Source organism: Pan troglodytes, chromosome 19 (genome assembly GCF_028858775.2).
Source record: "Pan troglodytes isolate AG18354 chromosome 19, NHGRI_mPanTro3-v2.0_pri, whole genome shotgun sequence".
NCBI lineage: Eukaryota > Metazoa > Chordata > Mammalia > Primates > Hominidae > Pan > Pan troglodytes.
Window position 1 is genome coordinate 36,509,045 of NC_072417.2, and position 26,405 is coordinate 36,535,449.

At 45.0% G+C, this 26,405-nt stretch overlaps 1 protein-coding gene and 1 long non-coding RNA gene across 9 annotated transcripts in view; one reads left to right on the top strand and one right to left on the bottom strand.

The window, feature by feature from the left end:
- NF1 (neurofibromin 1) overlaps positions 1–5,909 on the bottom strand; it is a 283,489-nt gene extending 277,580 nt beyond the window's left edge. For 2 of the 7 annotated variants that reach the window (XM_054670075.2, XM_054670073.2), the window contains exon 1: positions 5,435–5,818. In XM_054670075.2, the coding sequence (XP_054526050.1) occupies positions 5,435–5,471 (37 nt within the window). In that variant the 5' untranslated portion in view covers positions 5,472–5,818. Of the gene's footprint in view, positions 1–5,434 lie in introns of all 7 variants that reach the window. The other 5 variants (XM_063798733.1, XM_054670071.2, XM_009432439.5 and 2 more) reach the window with 4 other exon arrangements.
- LOC104002872 (uncharacterized) lies at positions 5,495–10,063 on the top strand. Of its 2 annotated transcripts, none has more exons than XR_008540165.2 (4): positions 5,495–5,577; positions 7,313–7,431; positions 9,680–9,773; positions 9,863–10,063. It is a non-coding gene; the product is annotated as an uncharacterized LOC104002872 (long non-coding RNA). The 2 variants fall into 2 exon arrangements; XR_008540164.2 differs by lacking the exon at positions 5,495–5,577 and adding an exon at positions 5,989–6,277.
- Positions 10,064–26,405: the final 16,342 nt, after the last annotated feature.

The following is a 26,405-nucleotide window of genomic DNA, read 5'->3' on the forward strand; positions in this document are numbered from 1 at the left end:
ACGGTGAAACCCTGTCTCTACTAAAAATACAAAATTAGCTGGGCGTGGTGGCATGCGCCTGTAGTCCCAGCTACTTGGGAGGCTGAGGCAGGAGAATCGCTTGAACCCAGGAGGCAGACCTTGCAGTGAGCTGAGATCGCGCCACTGCACTCCAGCCTGGGCGACAGAGTGACACTCCATCTCAAAATAAATAAATAAATAAAAATTTAAAATAATAATAATAATAAATTTAAAAATTCCGAAGCAAAGAATAAGCATTATTGTGCTCGATTCAGCACCACATATACTAAAATTGGAAGAATAAGCATTATTTCTCACTCACCATAAAGAATTCGTCACCATAAAAGAGTACTCATTTTCAACTATTATAAGGCCTTATAAAAATTACACACCAGGCTTGAAGAATGAGGCTAGGAGATATTTTTTAAATCCAAAAAGCTTCAGTTTTGCAAATCTATTTGTCTAATCAGTATGTGGTTTGTAATTTCGAAGATACTTGCCAATCATTTTATACTGTGAATCACTCACCGCATATTCAACGTACATTCAGATGAACACTCAATATATGAGAACAACAAATATGCTACTATAACCTCTAAAATCAGAGTTTATTCCATAACATGTTCTTTAAATGGGGTTTTTTGGCTTTTATGTACTACTTTTGCTTGATCAGATATGGAAAATATAATTGCTTTAAATGAACATATTTACAACAAATCATTTTGGGATGGAGTTCTTTTTAATTCTTTTTTTTTTTTTTTTTAGTTCAAATATCCATAGTTTTCCCATACTTCCCTTCAGAAATAAAGCTCTACAGGAACCAGTGGGGCATACAGAACTAGGTGAGATACACAGAAGGTTCTCATTTGCTTAGAAACTGGGTTAATGAACCACAATTAAAAGCTACACATGGCCGGGCGTGGTGGTTCACGCCTGTAATCCCAGCACTTTGGGAGGCCAAGGCAGGTGGATCACCTGAAGCCAGGAGTTGGAGACCAGCCTGGCCAACACGGTGAAACCCCCGTCTCTACTAAAAATACAAAAATTAGGCAGGCGTGGTGGTGGGCGCCTGTAATCCCAGCTACTTGGGAGGCTGAGGCAGGAGAATGGCTTGAACCCAGGAGGCAGAGGTTGCAGTATGCTGAGATCTCTCCATTGCACTCCAGCCTAGGAGACAAGAGCGAAACTCTGTCTCAAAAAAAAAAAAAAAAAAAAGCTACACACCTACAATTTGTCAGTTTCAATTAGAAACTTGCTATTTGGCACCACGAAGGCAGGTTAAGGAGAGATGTAAGATTTAACTGATAACATTCAGCTTTCTGGCTGTCCACCTGTGCAACTGTCATTTCCCTAACCAAGGAGGTGATTACTTCTAAAATTGGTAATACTCATTCAACTTAGACCCTAAATACTAGGTTTAGCTGCAATATTATCAGGTTAAGGAATTTTATATTACCCACAAGAATGTGAGCTCAAAATGTCAATATGGCACACATCCACTTCTTTTAACTGAGTCTACTGCACTAAGTTGCTAAGCGATACCCATCAGAGTGCAATATGTCTGTAATCAGCAGTGGCTAGAAATGCATTTCTGCTTTAATCACACCGAATATTAGAAATCCAACCAAAACAGCAATCATAAACAGAGTTGCCATCTTTAGACATGCACATGCTCCCTGGGGGCGTTAAGTGGTCCAACAGGCAAACTCTTAGCTGTAATAAGAAGGAAAAGCTTAACTCCCCCTGGGCCCAGTAAAGCAAAGTACAGATAATATAATCCAAAATTCAAAAGTTTTATAAACAGTTGAAACTATTAAGATTCTTTTTTTTTTTTTTTTTTTTTTTGAGATGGAGTCTCGCTCTGTCACCCAGGCTGGAGTGCAGTGGCACAATCTCGGCTCACCGCAAGCTCCACCTCCCAGGTTCAGGCCATTCTCCTGCCTCAGCCTCCCAAGTAGCTGGGACTACAGGCACCCACCACCACACCCAGCTAATTTTTGTATTTTTAGTAGAGATGGGGTTTCACTGTGTTAGCCAGGACGGTCTCGATCTCCTGACCTCATGATCGGCCCGCCTCGGCCTCCCAAAGTGCTGGGATCACAGGCGTGAGCCGCCGCGCCCGGCCAACTCTTAAGATTCTTATACAACTATCTCTCAGTACATGCAGGGCTTTTTCTCCCCTCAATAAAAATGTAAGCGATGGCTCACGCCTGTAATCTCAGCACTCTACTAAAAATAACAAATGTTATCCAGGAGTGGTGGCAGGCGCCTGTAATCCCAGCCACTTGGGAGGCTGAGGCAGGAGAATCACTTGAACCCAGGAGGCAGAGGTTGCAGTAAGCCAAGGTCGCATCATTGCACTCCAGCCTAGGCAAGAATCATGAAACTCCGTCTCAAAAATAAAAAAAATAAAATAAACTCTTCTAAATATATTTAATGGATTAGAACAAATTTTATGGGATACTTAGGAAAAGTATCTCCCTGATGGTCAAGCATTCACTACTTTTCATACTGAAGCTCTTATTAGATCTATGTCACTTAACCTTCCCATGCCTCAGTTTTCTGACTAAAAGACATTTTCAACCGTAAGATGAACTCTAATTTGAATTAAACATTTATCACTTCTATAATAAATTAATATATTAATTTATTTTATATATATACTATATATAATATATATAAGTACCTTATGTTAAACACTGAAAACCCTTACATTTTTGCATCTCAAGGTCAGAGACTTTAACTTTCTAAGAGAAAAATGTGAGGAATAGGCCAGGCACAGTGGCTCATGCCTGTAATCCCAGCACTTCGGGAGGCCGAGCGGGGGGCTGGGGGCAGATCACCTGAGGTCAGGAGTTCAAGACCAGCCTGACCAACATGGTGAAACCCCCGTCTCTACTAAAAATACAAAAATTAGCCAGGCACGATGATGCACACCTGTAATCCCAGCTACTTGGGAGACTGAAGCAGGAGAATCACGTGAATGCGGGAAGCAGGGGTTGCAATGAACCAACATCAAGCTACTGCACTCCAGCGTGGGCGACAGAGCAAGACCTTGTCTCAAAAAAAAAAAGTGAGGAATAATCTCTCCTATATATCTTTCTCTTAATTACAACATAAGGAATGCAGAAAAATGCTGTTTTAAAAACTAATGTCCTTAATTTTTAACAGATGGTGGTGAGTTTGATTCCACAATATGCATAACAAACAACGAAGCCTTAAGGTCTTTTAAAGCTAGGGACAGAAGGAGAAACACTTTCTTGCATTACTGGGTATATAATCAAAATCATTCCTCTTTTTTTTTTTTTTTTTTTTTTTTGGAGACAAGAGTCTCGCTCTGTCGCCCAGGCTAGAGTGCAGTGGTGTGATGTCAGCTCACTGCAACCTCCACCTCCCGGATTCAAGCAATTCTCCTGCCTCAGCCTCCCGAGTAGCTGGGATTACAGGCGCCCGCCACCATGCCCAGCTAATTTTTGTATTTTTAGTAGAGACGAGGTTTCTCCATGTTGGTCAGGCTGGTCTCAAACTCCTGACCTCAGGTGATCCACCTGCCTTGGCATCCCAAAGTGCTGGGATTACAGGCGTGAGCCACCGCGCCCAGCCCAAAATCATTCCTTTCTTAAGTATCTTTTTCCAATATGGCAAATAAGCCTAGAGATGAACAGGTAAGAAGTAAAAAAATAAATTAAGAAAAAACTGAAAAAAAATTTTTAATTTTTAAAATTTAAGGAGAATTGCGGCGTGGATCCTTCAATTTCCTACATCCAGATTCTGCTGTCCAGAAGGTTCAGCTTTGGAAGTCTTCTATGTGCCTTTTAAATCCTTTCTTAAAATTACAGAGAGTCTTTTCTACCAAGTTTTAAATCTAACGCTCTATCAATAATGTAATCTTTTATATGCAGTAACATTATACTTCAGATGGATTAGTAGTTTAGTTTAGATGCCTTTGGGTCTGGAAGCATACGAATGGATAAAACAATTCCTTCAAGTCTCTGACAGCTTCATAACTCTATTTTATCTACATAGCTTCTTCTCAACTTCCTCTGTCTATTCCAAGATATTTTCCAGGTAGGTCTGAAACGCTCTGAGTCCCGTAAAGAAATGTTTATGCATCAAATAACAGAAGAGCTCTTCCCCCACCCCTTCAGCTCCCATAATGTTTTACCATTATATTCAGTAAACAAAATAGGTTGACTCAATCTTAAACAATTCCCCCATCACAGGAAGCCCACTGCACCCACAGCTGCAGAAAGCATCCCTTAAACCATCCCCAACTACCTACAGCAACACAAAGTTAAACCAATTTCCACTGACAAAAGGCTATGTGTGCATTTATTCTAATCAGCCCCAGGATTTATTGTGTGAAACTCAGGCGATAAAAAGTCACCTCCTCAAGCTACAAAACTTTTTTTTCATCCCAAATATTCTCAGTGAAAGTTCTCTTGTCAACCAGGAGAGAGTCAAAAACAACCACAAACACTAGCAGAATGATCCGCTCCAGGACCACATCCCAGCTGGCTTTGCTCTGTTGTCGGTGGCTCTGAAGCAGTTTCTCACTTTCCTTTCACCCTTCTCCCCTTTACTCCCCAACATTCTCACTCGAGAATGCATCACATCCCCAGACCGCTGGCAAAAAAAAAAGGGGGGGGGGAAGAGACTGCAATTATCAAGGAAGGGGAAGATATTTCAGAACCACGGTTTCCACTGCAAACGGCAATAAAAAAAAAAAGGCAGTCTGTGTCATCAGGATATGGGGGACGACGTTGTAGGGCATCACAAAGATGTGCAGTGAGTGTGCACTTGAAGCTCTCGGGGCAGGATGAGACGATGGAGCAGAAAGTAAGAAAACCTGTGCCTTCCTTGCTTTCTTCTGCTCTTCCCCGCTTGCTTCTGCTCTTCCCCCTCCAGGAGAGGAAGCTGAAGAAACTGGGGGAGGGGCGGAATGTTATCGTTCTCCTATTGAGGGTATATAAGACAGGCCTTAGGGTTCGCTCGTCCCCAGTTAGGAGGGTCACGGAGGGAAGAGGAAGAGAGAACCCCTAAATGTTACCCACCTCTGCTCAAAAACAAAAGTAAGGGGGTAATTATTAAATCCAGATGGCGCGCCCCTAAAGGCGCCCCCAGGTCACTCATCCCCATTCCCAAGCGGAAGGGCTGGGATAAAGGGGATGGAGGGTCGGAGGCTGGTCAGGGACAAGGCCCCACCCCCCGACTTAGGAGGGAAAGGGTGCCCAAGCTCCCAGCTGTCCCCTCCTACCCCTCACCTCCCGCCTTGGCCACCCCCACTTATCCCCCCTTCCCTTCTCTTCCCTTCCCTTCCTTTCCTCCAGAGCCTGAGGCAGCCGCGGGGGAGGCGGCCGCTCCTACCTCCCCTCACCTACTCTGTCCCCACCCCCACTCCGCTCCCACCTCCCGCCCGCCACGGGCCCGTTACCTGCTCGTCGAAGCGGCTGACCACGGCCTGGACCCATTCCACCGGCCTGTGCGCGGCCATGTCCTCCCCGCGGCCGGGGGGCGGCGGAGGGAAGGGTGGGCCGGCGCCCTGGGCCGGGAAGAGGGCGGGGAGCGGAGGCTGAGGTGAGGGAAGAGGCAAGGAGAGGGTCTGTGGAGTGCAGGCTCCCAGTGTTCCCACGGGGGTGGGGATGGGGGGTCAGCGCCGAGCGGGAGGGGGAGAGGGAAAGGGGGCGTTGGCAAGGAGGCTGGGGGGAGGGGGATAGGGGAAGGGGACCCGGGGAGGGGAGGGGGCCTCTTGGTCGCTCTCCCCACTAGCGCCGTCTCCCCACAGCCATCACAGTCCGAGACGCCGCCATGACACCCCACCGGAAGTGGGATCCTTTCCACGGCCCGGGGAGAGGGAGCGCGAGCGAGCTAGAGATTGAGAGCGCGGCTGGGAAAGGGGAGGGGGAAGCGAGAGGGAAGGGGCCTGCCGCGCATGCGCCCGCGCCGGCCGGTTTCATTAATGAAAAAGCGAGTCCTCCTGGAGGTGACGTCATCTAACTCCTCTGGGCCGTCTGGCGAGCGTCCCTCACCGCCGTGGGGCTCACCTAGACTGGCGCTGGGCTCAGCTGGTGAGTGCCAGAGCTGACCCGGGAGCATCCACTCCCATCCCCACCGCCCCCTACAGCTGTCCCCTCCCCCGCCGGCCTCCGGGTTTGGATTGCTCCCGGAGTTGAAAGTTAGGGCGCCCTGGGGCTAGCCTTTCTCCCGGCGCGCGGATCTCTGCCGCTAATCTCCTGGGGAGGCTGTGCTCTCAGCTTAAGCTCTCAGAAAAAATAAGGTACACGACCTCCGATTTTCATGTTCTTCGTAGCTTGGTAGACTGCTGAGAAACAAAAAAGGAAGGCCAAAGAGAGATTCCGTGATTTTTTTTTTTTTAGAGGTCGCTTAAATCCCAATGCTAGACCCGGTGGCAATCAAGGTCTAGCCACCAGGTCTAGCATTGGGATTTAAGCCCAGCTTTCCTCTGCAAAACTCATAGCCATCCAAGTTAATATAACTATTGCACAGTTGATGAGAGATTCAAGTTTCACCACCCTCAAAACACCTTTAAGGCCTTGCATTCATTATTAATTCAATATATTCATCGTCTTATTTAAATCCTTGAACAAACCTTTTCAATACATATGATTAACTTCATGAACTGATGAATACGTCACGTCCCCACCCCCGTGGGAACGCTGGGAGCCTGCACTCCTCCCTCAGACCTTTGATTTGCCCAAGGTCTGAGTTGACAGGTGGCAAAGTCAGGATGTAAACCAACGTGGTTTAACTCCTAGAACAATAGAGGTAGACTATGGGTCTCCTAAAACAAAGTCCTTCCCTATACCTCCAATACCAGAGTTGAAAGGATTTCATGTGTAATTGGTTGTGCCAGTTTTCCAGGAAGAGGATTACATCCAAAACAACGGATAATCTATGTCTGACATTGGACTTTGGAATGACTAATTTTTTTTTTTTTTTTTTTAAGACAGAGTCTCACCCTGTCACCCAGGCTGGAGTGCAGAGGCGCGATCTCGGCTCACTGCAACCTCCGCCTCCCGGTTGAAGTGATTCTTCTGCCTCAGCCTCCCGAGTAGCTGGGACTACAGGCATGCGCCACCACAGCCGGCTAATTTTTGTATTTTTAGTAGAGACGGTGTTTCACCATATTGGCCAGGCTGGTCTTGAACTCCTGACCTCATGATCCGCCCACCTCAGCCTCCCAAAGTACTGGGATTACAGGTGTGAGCCACCGCACCTGGCCTGGAATGAGTAATTTTAAAATTTGTCTTCCTCGATACATTTTACCTAGGCAAATGTTTTTGTTTTTCAGAGACAAGGTCTGACTCTGTGCAGTGGAGTGCAGTGGCTCAATCATAGCTCACTCCAGCCTCAGACTCCTGGGCTGAAGTGATCCTCCCACCTCAAACTCCCGAATAGCTGGGACTACAGGTGAGTGTCACCCTGCTTTGGCTAATTTTTTTTTTTTTTTTTTTTTTTTTTTTTGGTAGAGACACAGTCTTGCTATGTTGCCCAGGCTGGTCTGGAACTCCTGGCCTCAAGTGATCCCCCTGCCTTGGCCTCCCAAAGTGCTGGGATGACAGGGGTGAGCTACCACACAGGCCCCTAGGCCAATGTTAAAATGAATTTACACATTCCAAGCACGCACTAATCAGCCAGTTAGGCCACACAGATACTGGGTGATAAGGGAGAACAAAACTAGAATTTTAATTTTCCTACAGAAAATCCACAAAGCCAGTAGCCCACATACAGAGAGATATATCCTTGAGAAAAGTTTCCAATCTCTAGGTTGGTGGTTGTCCAAAATACATATTAAATTAATGTTTTATTCCACTAGAACAGACAGACAGTTTGGACATGTCTTTGGTCCCTTCTTCTTTAAGGATGCAATGCAGATACTAATTTCTTTTAGATGATGTCAGAATGATGACTATGCTGGAAAGAAATGGATGAATATTAAATGAATGTCTATCTATGTTTCTCCCAAGTAGGACCCCTGAAAAAGCACTCACTCACACCCCCAAGATAGTATTCCAGTGCCCCTACTGCACGGCTAAACTTCAGACCCATGACCTTCCTCTCCTTTTCTCATACTTCCTCTGAAAGTCCCTAACTACTTCCTTGTTGCCATGGCTTTTTGCCTGTCTCCCTGATCTTCTTCCCTACACTGGATGCAACTGCCCAAACCCTCAGCTCCCTTGCCTTCCCTGGCATTCCGTTGCTGAAGTTCCTCTGTGCCTTTCTCTCCTCTTCTTCTCTAGTTTAGTCTACCATTGCCCACTCTTCTTTAGCGCTGTGGTAAGACACCCAAACTTCAGGCCCTGGCCCTCTGCTCTTCTTCCTTTCAAGCTCCTGCCAGCATGTCATTAATTCATCCTAATTTGTACTCCCTGTTCTGTTGCCTCCCCTCAGTGCCAAACCTCTCATTACAGTCAGAGGCCTAGACTTCACCCCAACTTCCTCTCCAATTAAATTCATTCAGTTCTGCTGAACCAGTATTAAGTGTCCAAATGGGCCGGTCGTGGTGGCTCACACCTATAATGCCAGCACTTTTAGAGGCCGAGGTGGGAGGATTGCTTGAGCCTAGAAGTTCAAGACCAGCCTGGGCAACATAGTGAGATCCCAGCTTCTACCAAAAAAATTTGTTTAAATTAGTTAGGCATAGTGGTGTGCATCTGTGGTCCCAGCAACTTGGGAGGCTGAGGTGGGAGGATCACTTGAGCTAGAGAGGTCGAGGCTGCAGTGGGCTGTGATCTCGCCACTGCACTCCAGCCTAGGCAACAGAGCAAGACCCTGTCTCTAAAAAATAAATAAAAATAAAAGTACCCAAATGCCTGTTATGTATTATGTACTTTGTTAGACCATACATAGTACATATGGCAGGAATGCTAAACAAAAGTGCCAAAGAAGACTGGACGCTGTGGCTCATGCCTGTAATCCCAGCACTTTGGGAGGCCGAGGCAGGCAGATCACCTGAGGTCAGGAGTTTGAGACCAGCCTGGCCAATGTGGTGAAACTCCATCTCTACTTTAAAAAAAAAAAAAAAAAGCCGGGCATGGTGGCACATGGCTGTAATCCCAACTACTTACTAGGGTGACTGAGGCAGGAGAATTGCTTGAACCCAGGAGGCTGAGGTTTCAGTGAGCCTAGATTGTGCTGCTGCAATCCAGCCTGGGCGACAGAGTGACTCCATCTCAAAAAAAAAAATGCCAAAGAAGGTAATGCATAGAGACTGTGGTGAATTAAGAAGCATATACCCACCTCCATTTATCCAGATAAGAGATACTCTCTCCATTTAAAGAGTATCTGTCACTCAACTCCAGTTACTGCCATGCAGGAATGTTGACCCAGTGTTGCTAGATCTTCTAGTTACTCAAGAGAAGCTAGAGATCTGAACTTACATATAAACTCTTCCAATTTTTACATAGTGGCAGCCAATTTACATTTTTTAAATGCTGTGTAGCCAAACAAAATATGTCTGCTGTCTGAATGTAGCCCATGGAACACCAGTTTGACCAGCACTAGTCTAGTGAAAAGGCATGAGCCTTACAGTAGAACAGAATTAGATTTGTATCCTAACTTCCCCCATTTTGCACTGTCCAACAGTATTCAGGGAACCCTTAGTGTTTCGTATTGTTTTAAATGCATCTCTCTCATTCAGCCTCTGTTTTTTGGTCAGGCAACAAGCTCTGCCAATTTTTTCTTCGAAGAGTTTTGTTCCAAGCTGGGAGCCGTGGCTCATGCCTGTCATCCCAGCACTTTGGGAGGCCAAGGTGGGTGGATCACTTGAGCCCAGGAGTTCCAGACCACCCTGGGCAACATGGCAAAACCTCATCTCTACAAATTTTTTTTTTTTAATTAGCTGGGCATGGTGGCATGTGCCTGTGGTTCCAGTTACTTGGGAAGCTGAAGTGGGAGGATCGCTTGAGCCCAGGAGGTCAAGGCTACAGTGAGCTGTGATGGTGTCATTGCATTCCAGCACTCCAGCCCGGGCATCAGAGTTAGACCTTGTCTTAAAAAATAAATAAATGAATAAATATAAATAAAAAATAAAAAGCTTTTACAGTAGTATTCCCTTCATTCTGCCCACCACCCCCATCTCCACTGGCACAACCAACCATCCCAGCATACCAAAGAGCACACCACTCTTCAGGACTAAGGTGCTCATTTCCTCAGCTGCTGGGCTCATTACTTGTCAACACGTATCAGCTAAATCCCTTTCCAGGAGTTGCCGTCAGCTGAAGAAAGCTGCCTCTCACCAGGTCCGTCTGCACTGACTGGCAGATGCAGGGCTCAGGGTGGGGCTGCTCTGAAGGGCTCTCCTGGCACCAGAGCTCCCTTAGGATCCGGAAGCTGAGGCATTTGCTGTAACTACATTTAGTTCAACTTTTTTTGCTCAATCCTGCTCCTTTCCTGCACGGTGTTGATTCCAAGGGCAATTAAATCCATGAGTGTGGCGGACACCATGGCTCAGACCTGTAATCCCAGCACTTTAGGAGCTGAGGCAGGTGGATCGTGTGAGCCCAAGAGTTCAAGACCAGCCTGACCAACATGGTAAAATCGTATCTTTACAAAAAATAAAAAAATTTGCTGGACATGGCGGTGAGCAGCTGTCATCTCAGCTACTCAGGAGGCTGAAGCTGGAGGATTGCTTGATCCCAGGAGGTAGAGGCTGCAGTGAGCCATGTTTGTACCACTGCACTCCAGGCTGAGTGACAGAGCAAGACCCTGTCTCAAAACAAATGGACAAAAACGTCCCATGAATGTGGTTTGATCCAGTGGAGCTGAATCATTCCCCTGGCCAGTTAGCAGTAAGGTCCACAGGCGAAGCCCTGACAGGCCCCGGCGTGCCATAGCAGTACGATGTTAAGACTTTCAGCAATGGTGAAGAGCTGGAATGGGTGGGATGTAACCTCAGTGGAACAATGCACTCGTAGGTGCAATCTATCAGGCATTTTAACAATATAGGGCAAATAGTAGTTTAAGAACAATGAAATTGGATGGCTACTGATGGAGTAAACCTGTGCTTTGGAGAAAGACAATGAAAGGTTGAGGATGATGAATCACCAATTAAAGGCTAAGGAAGAAAGCCAGTGTGCCTCCTTAGCAGCATATAAAGGAAGTAGGAGCTGCATAAGGCAGAAAAAGCAGAAGATGAAGCTCAGGATTTAATTATAAGAGCAGAAGAACACCAAAAAGGTTTTCAGCCCTAGTGAGTGTACTATACCAAGGTCAGGGGCATAGTTGAGAAGTGGGACCCTGACACTTTAGATGGGGCATCTGGGTCAATGCACTTGAGAACCTTAAAACCCCACGTCACCTTGAGTGCTCTGGGTTTGTAGAAGTGTCCCACTCCTCCCTCAAGAAACTAGCACCCCACCCCCCTTGCTTGAAGATCAAGAAGTATTATCTGCCTTGCAAGGCAACACACGCTCTCCTCAGATCTACCTGCACTTTTCCACCTAACAGACCAATAACTAAGGTCAAGTCACACATAACCCCATTAAGAAAATGCTAGACCTGCTAAGGGAGGAGAGGCACTGTATCCTGAAGGAGCTAAAAAACCTACCCAACTTAGGCCGGGTGCGGTGGCTCATGCCTATAATCCCAACACTTTGGGAGACCGAGGTGGGTGGATCACGAGGTCAGGAGATCGAGACCATCCTGGCTAACATGGTGAAACCCTGTCTCTACTAAAAATAAAAAAATAAAAAATTAGCCGGGTGTGGTGGCGGGCGCCTGTAGTTCCAGCTACTCTGGAGGCTGAGGCAGGAGAGTGGCGTGAACCCAGGAGGCGGGCCTTGCAGTGAGCCGAGATCGGGCCACTGCACTCCAGCCTGGGTGACAGAGAGAGACTCCTCTGAAAAAAAACCTACCCAACTTATATATACATCTGCAGAAGGTGGGAGAACTGGGTAAGGGGTCCCCAGTGTGCTGAATTGGGGAGGGAGGAGAAAATAATGCTAAATAAAGCAGAGCATATTGATATAAGCACATTCCTGTACTACAGTATTTACATTCTGGCAAGGACTCCAGGAGATAAAGCTAACAGATAGCTAGGATGGCTCTAGAAAGCTTGGAGAAAGCAGTGGTCCACACTAAGCAAAATAGAAAGGCCAGAGCTGTCCTGGCAAACAATGGAAGAAGGGAGCAAAAGACTCAGAAGTGGGAATGATATATTATTTACATCCTATCCTGTCAGCTGTGTTCTGCTGTTTATCACAAGCAATAAGGAATGTGCTATTGAGAGGGACACAAGCATCACTGAGAAGTCCAATAGTCACTTTTCTCTGTAGACCAGGGCTTATAGTGGAAGATGTTTCAGGAGCTAGGATCCCTGATAGCAATGGGCCTGCTAGAGACCAGGTAGCAGTGCATAACTAGCAGAAGATTAAGTGGCATTGTTAGAAGTGGCAAGATAGAATGGCATCCAAGGAAGCCTGACCCACAGGAAGCTATGAAGGTAGTTAGTAGGATACTGTGTGCCTCAAGATGTAGTTTTTAAAACACAGGGACAGATAAGGAGGCAGCTGAGAGGAGCTGCCCCAATAGTCATAATCCCTTGCCCTGTTTCTCAACCTGAGCCAATTTCCAGAACCTAGTGACTGAGGAAGACTGGATTCCCAGCAAGGGTATATAGTGATGAGTCCTTGTCCTCTCTGAATGGGTACTTAGCATGGGCATACTTGGTGGTTGGCAGAACATCTATGATAGTTCCTTGGCCTGTGGAGCAAGAGCTGTCATAGTGGGGAAGGCCAAGGCCATACCTGGGGAAGCTTCTAAAACTGCACCCCTCTCACCCAGCCAACAGTCGACATTTTTAAAAAGTGGCATACCCTGGGGGAACATCAGAGAAAAGGATGCAAATACAGAGTAGCAGGGCTCCCACTCAACAAGGCTGATCCAGCTGCTGATGCCACCAAATGCCCAACCTGCCAGCAACAGCACAGATCTTTTGTCATTTACTCTTTATTCTTTTTCCTGCTGAGAACGTAGATCAAAGCCTAGAAGTGAAGCAGCTATTTTGCAAAAGATGGAAGCTAAAGGAAGCTTGGGTCCCTGATACTTCTTCAAGCAGCTGTACCTGCCCTGAACTGCCTACCTCCAGAGTTCTGGTTACAGAAGAAAAATAAAACCTCTGTTTTGTGAAGTATGTGCATCCAGGTTTCAGTTCCATGCAGCTGAATGTAACCCTAACTGACCCCCACAGATACTGAGAAAAGTAAAGAAAGAGGGGCTTTAAGCAGCTGCTGAATGGAGACCTAAAGGCATAGAAAGAGAGGTGATTTTCAGAAGTGTTACTGTGGGTTGTAATTAGGAAAATATACATAGGAATTAACTTCATTTTTGGTTGCTAGGTTCTTCCTCTGAATGTTATACTACTCCAAAACTGGGCCAAGTGATGTCTAGGACTTATTTGGATTATTTATTAAGTAACTAATTATGTAATTGTCATAAGTGGTAGTAGTATCATTAGTACTACTATAACAAAACTTTGTAAGAGGAACATTCCAGAGGAAGGGGCACAAAAGGAAATCAGAGCCAGAAATGGACACTATCATGCCTTTGTTCTTTTTACCTGGGTCTGAAATAACTTTTCTTTTGTTTCTCTTTTTTTTTTTCAAGGCAGAGTCTTGCTCTGTTGCCCAAGCTGGAGTGGCATGATCTCAGCTTACTGCAGCCTCTGCCTCCTGGGTTCAGGTGATTCCCATGCCTCAGCCTCCCAAGTAGCTGGGATTACAGGCATGTACCACCATGCCCACCTAATCCGTGTATTTTTAGTAGAGTTGCAGTTTTGTCATATTGGCCAGGCTGGTCTCAAACTCCTGGCCTCAAGTGATCCATCTACCTCAGCCTCCCAAAGTGCTGGGATTATAGGCCTGAGTCACTGTCTCTCCTTTAAAGCCCACCTAATCCTCTGATGCTGAACTTGCTTTGGCCACTCCAGTCCTTATTCCCCCGACTTTTTTTTTTTTTTTTTTTTTTTTGAGACAGAGTTTTGCTGTGTTGCCCAGGCTGCGGTACAGTGGCATGATCTTGGCTCACTGCAACCTCCGCCTTCCAGGTTCAAGCAGTCCTCCTGCCTCAACCTCTCGAGTAGCTGAGATTACATGCAGCCACCACCATGCCTGGCTAATTTTTGTATTTGTAGTAGAGACAGGGTTTCACCATGTTGGCCAGGCTGGTCTAGAACTCCTGACCTCAGGTGATCTGCCCGCCTCAGCCTCCCAAAGTGCTGGGATTACAAGCGTAAGCCATCATGCCTAGCCTACTCCCCAGACTTTTAAGCACACGTAGTCATCTTGTCTTCATCACAGGCTTGCTAGGCTCCTAGCAGTATCAAACCACAGGAGAACCATTATAAATTTGTTTTGATTGATTAATCAAAGGGGAGCAGCTGGAAACAATTAGTAACAGACTAATTGTTATCAACTGCCTAGGTAAGGAAAATTACTATGAGGATTCATCCTATGTGAATGTTCTGGTGTAGCCATTAAAATGGTAAGTTATAAACAGCTGAGAAAGAAACATTTCTGTCTTTGGTGGTATAGTTAGTCTCTCAATCTTTCAGAGAACTCTGCTTCTATTAATATCATTTATTTCTTCATTCTCACATACCTATTGCAGCTAAGTGTTCCATGGGACTCATAAGAGAAGATTCAATTTCTGCTCTGAAGAAGTGTAGTTATGAAAGATACATCAGGTCTCTAAATAACTATCAGAGATGATAGAATGATAGAAACTTCCTTTTAAGGGGTGCTTACAAGACATGAGGCATTATACTATGCACTTATATACAATATTGTTTTTAAAGTCCATACAACCATATGAGGTAGATATCACTATCCCCATTTCACAGATAAGGAAAAAAGTTCAAAAAGATTTAGTAAAATGCTCAGGTCGCCTAGCTAGTATAAGATGAGTCTGGTAGTTAGCTGAAGTCAGCTTTGTCTGACTCCAGGTTCATGCTCTTATCCACCATACAGCATGGTCCAAAGAGGGTTTCTTGGAACTTTCATGCCTCCAAATGACTCATGGCCAGACGAGTTTGAGAAATGCCATGCACTGTAGTTCCCTATTGGCAGTTCACAGTGTTGTTCTGTATTACAACGTAATAGTTTAAGCCAGTGGCCTCCAAACTTTTTTGATGGTATATTCCTTTTTTAAAATTAAAAAAAATTTTTTGAAGGCATATTCATATCAGTAAAAGAATGTAAGCACCTCTGCCCAGTATAGGACTTACAGATTCTATATATTTTTAAGTATTTTTAATTTTATTCTGTTTAATATATAACTTTTTGTTCTCACTAAAATTTCCAGCATTAGTAATATTTGCAACATGATTAATAGTATTTAATATATTATAAACATAAAATGTTAATATTATTTATAATAATATTTTTAGTAAGAGCATTGTGGTTGGACTTGTTTTACATTTTCCAGCATTTTTTTTTTTTTGAGACAGAATCTTGCTCTGTCACCCAGGCTGGAGTGCAGTGGCACGATCTCAGCTCACTGCAACCTCCACCTCTTGGGTTCAAGTGATTCTCGTGCCTCAGCCTCCCTCATAGCTGGGTTATAGGCACCCACCACAATGCCAAGCTAATTTTTTTTTTTCTTTTGAGATGGAGTCTCGCTCTGTCACCCAGGCTGAAGTTCAGTGGCGTGATCTCGGCTCACTGTAACCTCTGCCTCCCAGGTTCAAGTGATTCTCCTGCCTCAGCCTCCTGAGTAGCTGGGATTATAGGCACCTACCATCTTGCCCGGCTAAATTTTTGTATTTTTAGTAGAGACAGCGTTTCACTATGTTGGTTAGGCTGGTCTCAAACTCCTGACCTCAAGTGATCCACCCACCTCGGCCTCCCAAACTGCTGGGATTACAAGCATGAGCCACTGCGCCCGGCCCTTCGATTTCAGCATATTGATTTATTGTTCTTTTCAAAGTTCTGCTTCTAAAGTTCAGTTTTTTTGTTTCTTTGTTTGTTTGTTTTTGAGATGGAGTCTCACTCTGTCGCCCAGGCTGGAGTGCAGTGGTGCAATCTCAACTCACTGCAACCTCTGCACCTGGGGTTCAAGTGATCCACCCACCTTGGCCTCCCAAAGTGCTGGGATTACAGGTGTGAGCCACCACACCCGGCTTATTTTGTTCCTTTTTAAATGGATATCATAACTTATACATTTGCTCTAAAAGAGTACATACACACAAATGGATGAAGCTGTCATTAGTTCTGCTTACTATGTAATGATGTTTTTCTTTCTTTTTTTTTTGAGACAGAGTCTCTCTCTGTCACCCAGGCTGGAGTACAGTGGCACGATCTCAGCTCACTGCAACCTCTGCCCCTGGGGTTCAAGCGATTCTCCTGCCTCAGCCTCCCAAGTAGCTGGGATTATAGATGCCCACCAACACGCCCCGCTAATTTTTTTGTATTTTTAGTAGACATGGGGTTTCATGATGTTGGCCAGGCTTGTCTTGAACTCCTGACCTCAGGTGATCCACTTGCCTCAGCCTCCCAAAGTGCTGGGATTACAGGCGTGAGCCCCCCGTGCCTGGCCTGTGATATTAATGTTCCATCCTGTTCACTAATTATGCAAAGGTGCTGCTGCTCTTGTAATGCTGTTAGCGTCTTTCCATTTTCCCTGATGGGAACCAGTTGTTCTTCTAAACTAACAAATGAGTACAAAATCCACTGAAACATTTCCTTTTAATCCTAAATGGGTTAGAAATTTTGATTTCCAAGTTTTAAAAGTATGCAGCTATGAGGTTTTTTGTTTTTGTTTTCATTTTTTTTTGTTTGTTTTGTTTTGTTTTGAGACGGAGTCTCACTGTGTCGCCCAGGCCGGAATGCAATGGCACGATCTCGGCCACTGCAAGCTCCACCTGCCAGGTTCAGGCCATTCTCCTGCCTCAGCCTCCAGAGTAGCTGGGACTACAGGCACCCGCCACCACGCCCAGCTAAATTTTTTTGTAATTTTAGTGGAGACAGGGTTTCACATGTTAGTCAGGATGGTCTCAATCTCCTGACCTCGTGATCCACCTGCCTTGGCCTCCCAAAGTGCTGGCATTGCAGGCATGAGCCACCGCGCCTGGCCACAGCTATGAGTTTTTATAAATACATACTTGTCTTTACAACAAAACCACATAACTATGAAATATTTTTAAAGATCTGTTTTCCTAATGCCCTCTGCTTAACGTGTCTTTTTAGGAAAGGAGTTTGTCTTTCTCTCAATCATTGTTAAATAACACCTTTATTTTAAAGGTCACATTGTGTGTGTATGCACATGCATGCAGGCATGTTTTGATACTACTGACAGCCTCTGGCCTTCACAGAAAAGGTCAGCAAATTTAGTTTATTGGAATCCAGTTAGTGTAATCTATAGAACCACTTAATTAGGCACAGACAAGCTGCAGTGTATCACCATGCACTGAAAATGAATAAATGAATGAGGGTGTCACTAACATGTCCTCTATGGTATGGAGTCCCACTCTTGGAGAAATAAGAACAGCCTGAGAAAATACAGACATAAAGAACTGCCTACCTCCCCTCCTTTCTCTCTGACCTTATCCTCCTTCCAAGACTAAATTATGAACAAAGAAACTGTCAACCAGGAGCTCCTCCTGGGGAAGGAAAGAAAGCAGCCTTGATTAAAATGTAACTTCTAGGCAGGGCAGGCGTGGTGGCTCATGCCTGTAATCCTAGCACTTTGGGAGGCCGAGGCGGGTGGATCACAAGGTCAGGAGATCGAGACCATCCTGGGTAACACGGTAAAACCCTGTCTCTACTAAAAATACAAAAAATTAGCCAGGCATGGTGGTGGGTGCCTGTAGTCCCAGCTACTGGGGAGGCTGAGGCAGGAGAATGGCTTGAATCTGGGAGGCAGAGCTTGCAGTGAGCAGAGATGGTGCCACTGTACTCCAGCCTGGGTGACAGAGTGAGACTCCATCTCAAAAAAAAAAAAAAAAAAAAAGTAACCTCTGGTACTGGTATAAGGACAGCATATAAAACAATAGAATAGGCTAGGCACGGTGGCTCACACCTGTAATCCCAGCACTTTGGGAGGCTGAGGCGGGCAGATCACTTGAGGCCAGGAGTTGGAGACTAGCCTGTCAAACATAGCGAAACTCCATCTGTACTAAAAATACAAAATATTAGCTGGGTGTGGTGGTGGGTGCCTGTAATCCTAGCTATTCATGAGGCTGAGGCAGGAGAATTGCTTGAACCCAGGAGGCAGAGGTTACTGTGAGCCGAGATCACGCCACTGCACTCCAGCCTGGGTGAGACAGTGAGACCCCATCTCAAAAAATAAATACATAAATAAATAAAAAGAATAAAATTGAGAGTCTGTAAATAAACCTTCACAGTTACAGTTAATTGACTGTCAACAAGGATACCAAGACAATTCAACGGGGAAAGAATAGTCCTTCCAACAAATACTGCTGGGATAACTAGATAGCCACATGCAAAGTAATAAAGTTGGACCCCTGTCTCACACCATATACAAAAATTAAAATGGATCAAAGACCTGAATATAAGAGCTAAAATTCTAGAACTCATCAAATAAAACAAAGAAGTAAATCTTTGTGACTTTGTGTTAGGCAATGGTTTCTTAGATATGATACTAAAGCAAAGCAGTTAAAGGGAAAAAAGGTAAATTGGACTTCACATTTTTTTTTAACTTCGTGCTTCAAAGAATACCATAAAGAAAGTGAAAAGACAACTCAAAGAATGGGAGAAAATACTTGCAAATCATATATCTGATAAGGGACTTGTATTTAGACTATATAAATAACTCTTACAACTCAAAAACAACAATAAAAATAAATAACCCAATTAAAAAACAGGCAAATGGCCTGGTGCAGTGGTTCATGCCTATAAACCCAGCACTTTGGGAGGCCGAGACGGGCAGATCACCTGAGGTCAGGAGTTTGAGATCAGCCTGGCCAACATGGCGAAACCCTTCTTTACTAAAAATACAGAAATTAGCTGGATGCGGTGGCGTGTGCCTGTGGTCCCAGCTACTCAGGAGGCTGATCAGGAGAATCACTTGAAAGTTGTGAGGCAGAGGCGGCAGTGAGCCAAGATTGCACCACTGCACTCCAGCCTGGGTGACAGAATGAAACTCCATCTCTAAATAAATAAATAGGCTGGGCGTGGTGGCTCATGCCTGCAATCCCAGCACTTTGGGAGGCCGAGGCTGGTGGATCATCTGAGGTCAGGAGTTCAAGACCAGCTTGGCCAACTTGGTGAAACCCTGTCTTTACTAAAAATACAAAAATTAGCCAAGCGTGGTGGCGCCCGCCTGTAATCCCAGCTACTAGGGAGGCTGAGACAGGAGAATCACTTGAACCCGGGAGGTGGAGGTTGCAGTGAGCCAAGATCGCACCACTGCACTCCAGCCTGGGCAACAGAAAGAGACTCTGTCTCAAATAAATAAATAAATAAATACAGGCAAAGGATGTAGATATACGTTTCTCCAAAGAAGATACACTAATGACCAATAGGCACAAGAAAAGATGCTCGACATTACGAGCCATCAGAAAATGCAAATCAAAACCACAGTGAGGTACCACTTCATGCCTAGTAGGATGGCTATAATAAAAAACACAGATGATAATGTTGTAGCAAGGATGTGGAGAAATTGAAATCCTGATACAGCGCTGGTAGGAATGTAATATAGTGCAGCTATTTTGGAAAACATTTTGGCAGCTCCTCCAAAGGTTAAACAGAGCTGTGATCAATCAGTTCTACTCCTAGGTATATACCCAAGAAAAATGAAGAAACATATGTGCACACATAGACTTGTACACAAATGTTCTTAGTAGCTTTATTTATGATCGCCAAAAAGTCAAAACAACCCAAAGATCTATAAACTGATAAATGGATAAACAAAAGTGGTATATTCATACAATGAACACTACTTATCTATAAAAAAGAATAAAGTACTGATACATGCTACACCATGGATGAACCTTGAAAGCATTATGCTAAGTGAAGGAGGCCAGTCACAGAATAGCACATACAGTATTGTATAATTTCATTTATATGAATTGTTCATAAAAGGCAAATCTATAGAGGCATAAAGTTGATTAGTGGTTGCCAAGACTGTTAATGGGTATGAGGCTTAATTTTGGGTTGATGAAAGTATTCTAAAATTGACTGTGGTGATGGCCTGTAACTGTGAATATACTGTAGTAAAAACCCTCAAATTGTGTGCTTCAAGTGGGTGAATTGCATCATACTTGAATTATATCTGAATAAAGCTTTTTTTTTTTTAAAGTAACTCCTGCATTATTATTTTTCTTTGTTTTTAAGCAGGGTCTCGCTCTGTTGCCCAGGTTAGAGTGCAGTGCCATGATCACTGCCCACTGCAGCCTCAATCTCCCAGGCTTAAACAATCCTCCCACTTAAATGATCCTCCCTCTAGTCCTCCCAAACAACTGGGACTACAGGTGCACACCACCACACCTAAATAATTTTTAAATTTTTTTTTTGTGTTGCCCTGCCCAGGCTGGTCTCGAACTCCTGGGCTCAATGAGCCTCCTACCTCGGCCTCCCAAAGTGCTGAGATTACAGGCATGAGCCACACGCCTCCTCCATTGCTCTGATAGGCAAAATGAGAAAGGGATTAACCCCTCCTGTACATTATAACGGGATTTAGGGACTTCAAGGGAAAGGGGAAGCACCTTGTTAATGAAGAAAAGCTTCTTAATTAACCACTACTTGTTAAATCTAACAAGTTCAAAAGCTACTGACACAGCCATGTTTGCTGAAGGGAATAGCAAGCACAAAGATAATCTGACCCAGACGACCCATACCCATCCTCAGCCACAGACCCTGGTGAGCCTGAGCCTCTCCCCAGCTCCTGCTACCTCTGATGGGTCTTCAGGTCTTCCTTGTCCTAGCAGGGCTGATAGTCCTGCTGAGTTGCCCATTTGAATGAGGAAATGTCTGGAGAGAGGAGGGGGATGGAACAGAGCCTTCCCAGTGGTTTCCAGTGACTCAAAGAGGTTTTCCCAAAAGTCTTGTAGTAGAAGATGCTTGATCAAGAAAGTAGGACGTTCAGGGCCAGACCTTAGCAGAATCCTCTACCCCAACAAAGTGAAGGCCTAATTTTGTGCTACTTTCCCTTGCAACTCTGGGAGAATCAGATGCATCAAGAACTTTCACCTTCCTTCTACTGAATTTCGGTTCCCTTTCCAATGGTTCCAACATGCCCAGTGAAGTGAGTTGTTCCATCTGTACAACCTGGGGTGGTGTGGTGAAGGGGAAGGAGACCCGCTCCCTTTCCCACTTCCCAGTGAGGCCTATGAAGAGACAACTAGACTCTTCTCCTACCAAGTGGACTACCTCAGGCCTAGAGTTGGAGTTAGCAGACCACTGTAGGGGAGCCGCGGCCCTCAGCAGAGCTAGAAACAGTGGGAAACCTATGACTATAGGACCTTCTTCTTCTTTTTTTTTTTTTGAGGCGGAGTCTTGCTCTTTTGCCCAAGCTGGAGTGCAATGGTGCGATCTCAGCTCACTGCAACTTCCGCCTCCTGTGATCAAGTGATTCTCATGCCTTAGCCTCCCAAGTAGCCGAGATTACATGCACATGCCACCATGCCTGGCTAATTTTTGTATTTTTAGTAGAGATGGGGTTTCACCATGTTGGCCAGGCTGGTTTCAAATTCCTAGCCTTAAGTGATCCATCTGGCCAAACTTCCCAAAGTGCTGGGATTACATATAGGACGTGCTTCTAAGCGGACGACTCAAGGTATATGTAAGACCAAGCTTTCCATGTATACCTGTGTTAGAAGAAGCTGATCTCAGAAGGGCAGGTGAATATTTGGGTGAGAAAAGGCAAAACATGGCTAAGGAGCAGCCAGAAGGCCAGGTTGGCTGGAATACGGGCCTAGTTAGAAGACAGAGTCATGAATGGGGCTATTCTGGGCAAAGCCTTGAAGGTCACGCTGAGAAACTGGAATTCTCTGCCTATAGCCCCAGTGTATAAAAGGTGGTTGTTACCCAAGGACAAAGCCACAGCTATGTCCTCTGCTTGGATTTCAGAAAAGAATACATTTTTAAATCATCTGCAGGAGCCTAAGACAAAGGTTTATCTTTGGCTCCAATTATATAATTCCAAAAGTACGAAGACTTTTGTACGTGTCTGGTTCTTGGTTGCACACATCAGAAGCCACCTGCAGTTTACCTAAACAGAAAGGGAGTGAGTATATTGGAAGAACGTTGGTGGGTCACAGAACAGGTGGGGAGGCTTGGCTACCAGCCCCAGGAAACAGGCAGGAACTCATGAAGGTGAGTCAGCAGGAAACCCAGCCAAAGATGTGACACAGGAACATCACCCACAGCCACAGCCACTGCTGTGGATGCTCTCTAAGGGCTCCCGTGTCTTGGCATCATCACGCCCCCCAAAACCATCATTCCCTGCTGGAGCAGCCCACTGGTGAGCCAGGAGGCAGGGGCAGGGAATGTCTGGCCTTTGCCAGCTCCCACAGGCAGAGGCCCTCCCATCAAGACCTTCCAAAAGTGGAATTCCCATGAAATAGGAAGGCGATCTGGGTGTTACATAGCCCCCAAAACCAGCAAATGTTCATAATTTGGAAATACTTAAAAAAGACTGATTTTTCCATTTTTTTTCTAGTTTTAACTCAAAGAGTTAAGTATGGGTTAAGTATATGGCCTGAACTCAGACCAGACCTGGTTTTGAAGCCCAGCTCTACCGTTTCCTAGTGGTGTGGCCCTGGGCAAGCAAAGTAACCTCTCTGAACCTATGCTTTTCTGTAAAATGGGGTCATTAGAGTACCTACCTCACAGCTTTGAACTTAGAGGTTTAAGTGAGATCACACGTGTGAAGATCCTACCAGTGGTTGGCACTGGGGAAGCACTCCATAAATATCAGCTATTATCATTGAGTGACCTGACCTAAGGCCTGAGAAATTAGCATGGTCACTTTGGGCCCCATACCTTGGGGTATGTGGGCTCTGACCTGACTTTAAATCCAGGCAGCTAGAGCCACACAAGGGAAGGGGGATGTACAGATGTCCACTTGGACATGTCTCCCCCTCATTCTTTGCTTTTTTTACCTTTTATTTTTATTTTTTTATTTTTTTGAGACGGAGTTTTGCTCTTGTTGCCCAGGCTGGAGTGCGATGGCGAGATCTCAGCTCACCGCAACCATCACTTCCTGGGTTCAAGCGATTCTCCTGCCTCAACCTCCCGAGTAGCTGGGACTACCAGCATGCGCCACCATGCCCAGCTACTTCTGTATTTTTTAGTAGAGACAGGGTTTCTCCTTGTTGGTCAGGCTGGTCTCAAACTCCTGACCTCAGGTGATCCACTTGCCCCAGCCTACCAAAGTGCTGGGATTACAGGGGTGAGCCACCATGCCAGCCTTTTACCTTTTATTGCTTAAGGCCATGGGCTTTGGTGTTACAGGTTTGGATTTGAATCCAGACCTACCAGATGATGTTGGGCACCTCAAGTGAGTTATTTAACTTCTCTAACCCTCAGGCTTTTTTATTACAAAGTAAGAATAATGCTATCTACCATGTGGCAGTGCTGTAATAAGTAAATCAGATAGTCTGTGGAGGGTGCTTAGCACCCTGGCTTATAGATGAGAAGGGTCCTCATTAATATTTATTGGTCCTCATGGGCTAGGGGAGAAGTAGCACCTCCCAAGAAGATTCTTTTCCTTCTATAACATCACATGTGCATTTATCTCTTTGATGCTTAAATTATCTGGCAAGGATTCTTTTGGTTTCTACAAAAAATTTTGTTTTAAATCACCTTGACAGTGGGAGGTCACATCTGTGGAAAATGCTGGTGTTCATGTAACAAAAAGCTAGACCAGATCACTGCAAGCGTGCAGGTCCAAGGGTAAAGCGGGTCAGCACTGCTGAGAGTATTGTCCACTGGACTCTCATTCCAGAGATGCTCCTCAGGAAGGGTGCTGTAGTCCAATAGGTTTGGCAAGTATGACTCCATCCTCCTTTTAGAAAATTACAATGCAGGCCAGGCATGGTGGCTCACTCCTATAATCCCAGCACTTTGGGAGGCTGAGGCGGGCGACTCACTTGAGTCCAGGAGTTCGAAACCAGCCTGGGCAACATAGTGAAATCCCATTTCTACTAAAAATACAAAAATTAGCCAGGTGTGGTGGCACATGCCTGTAATCCCAGCTACTTGGGAGGCTGAGGCACAAGAATCACTTGAACTCAGGAAGTAGAGGTTGCAGTGAGCCAAGATCATGCCACTGCACTCCAGCCTGGGTAACAGAATGAGACTCGGTCTCAAATAATAATAATAATAATAATAATAATAATAATAATAATAATAATAATAAAAGTGTATATACAACATAGTATAAACATAGTTCTATTCAGAGTCTACCACATTATAAATCTGACCTAACATTAATACGGAAGCTATAATAAACATTTAATCTAAGGTAATTTTGTATGCCCCCTTAGACTTTAGCAAAACTTTAAAAATGTGTGCTTAGAAGCTACCCAAAGAAATTTTACTACTTGCCTTCTTTTTCTCTCAGTGCCTTCTATTTTTCTCATTATATTCAACAGTATGTCATTTGGTTCAGTCCTACACTTGACACTCTGTTGACAACCATCAGAGTCCTTCATACTCTTTCAGGAAACTACACAAGTAAAAAGAAGCATCAGGAAATTCCACAGTGAACAGTTTAGGCAGGCAGATAGGCAGGTGCCTGAATCCTAACTATGGTGTGCATATGTGTGTGCATGTGTGCATGTACGTGATTTCTGTGTGCACACGAGTGTGAGTGCATGTTTTTATTCATGCCTGCATGTGGGAACATGATTTGTGTGCATTGGTGTGTGCACAAGTGTGTATTTGTGGGTGCATGTGTGTGTATGCATCTGTGTGTTGGAAGACAAAACACAACCAAGACACTACTTCCTGAAAGGGGATATTGGGGTTGGGGGCAACACAACTCCTTAAACTGTGTTTAAGGCAGTCCTCACCAGTTAACTTCCAGAGAAGGGAAGAAACTCAGAAACCTTTCAAAGGAAGGAAAGAGCAACAAAAGTTTGGGCGTGATTAATTCATAAAAAGATGAATGAAAATGTAAATAAAATGTTAAATTGAGCATTAAGTTCTTCAAGAGGCTGAGAAGGAACAGGCCTGGCTTCATTATACTGCATTAAAACCAGTGATAACTATTTTCAGTTTTAAGTTGTAATTCTTTTTTTTTCTTTTAAGTCTTTTTCTAGGTTGGGTTTCCCAGAACAAAACCCTGAGATGAGGACCTGTGTGTAAGTAATAAATTTAAAAAAGGGCTCCCAGGAGAAATCAGTGAAGGCGTGGAGGAGGCAGGCAAGGGAAGGAGCCCAGCCAGTCTGTGATTCAGCCCGATCCTGCGGGGAGGGGGTGGGTGGGAAACACTCTGGGATGTAAGTCACACCTGAGTCTGTCACCCTTGGTCATCCACTAAGGGCCACACCAGGAGCATGAAAACCTACTAGACACTTCCAGAATTCTGTCCTTGAGTGAAAAGCAGCTCCAGTAGCCCAGGGCAAATTCCCCTAAGAAGAGTCACAGGTGCAGGCCATTGTAAACAAAAGCACACTTGAAGGCAGAGAGAAATGACCAAAATCATAAAAAGATCTAGAGGGGCACTCTCTCTGAATCTGCTGTGATTCTGAGGGCTGCCTGATTTAAAAAAAAAAAAAAAAAGATCTGGAGGGATTTGGACAGAACGCTTAGATCAAACATTATCCTCTTTCACCGTGGGGGTTCCTGTCTGGGCCTCCTGCCGTGTGGGATATGCAGAAGGCACTGCAATGAAGAGAGAGTCACCAGTGCAGGAATGCAAACCATGAGGAGATAGTGAAGAGGCATTTGGAAGTCCTGAAGTACCATAAAGAATGAAGACTTCTGGCCAGGCGCAGTGGCTCATGTCTGTAATCCCAGCACTTTGGGAGGCTGAGGCAGGTGGATCACTTGAGGTCAGGAGTTCAAGACCAGCCTGGCCAACATGGTGAAACCCCATCTCTATTAAAAATACAAAAATTAGCCAGGCGTGGTGGCGCATGCCTATAATTCCAGCTACTCTGGAGGCTGAGGCAGGAGAATTGCTTGAACCCGGGAGACGGAGGTTGCAGTTTGCCCAGATTGTGCCACTGCACTCCAGCCTGTTGACAGAGCGAGAATCAGTATCAAAAAAAAAAAAAAAAAGAAAGAAAGAAGAAAGTAGGTAGACCCAGCCCTGTGATCCAGGAGAAAAAAGAATATGACTCAGGGACCTGCCTGAGAACCCAGAATTGGTTCAGAATATGAGAAACTCCATTGTAAGAGGCCTGTGAGCCCCCACCCAGATGAACCCTCACAGCAAAGACTGTACCATGAAACAGAAATCATCCCTGGCCTGGCCAA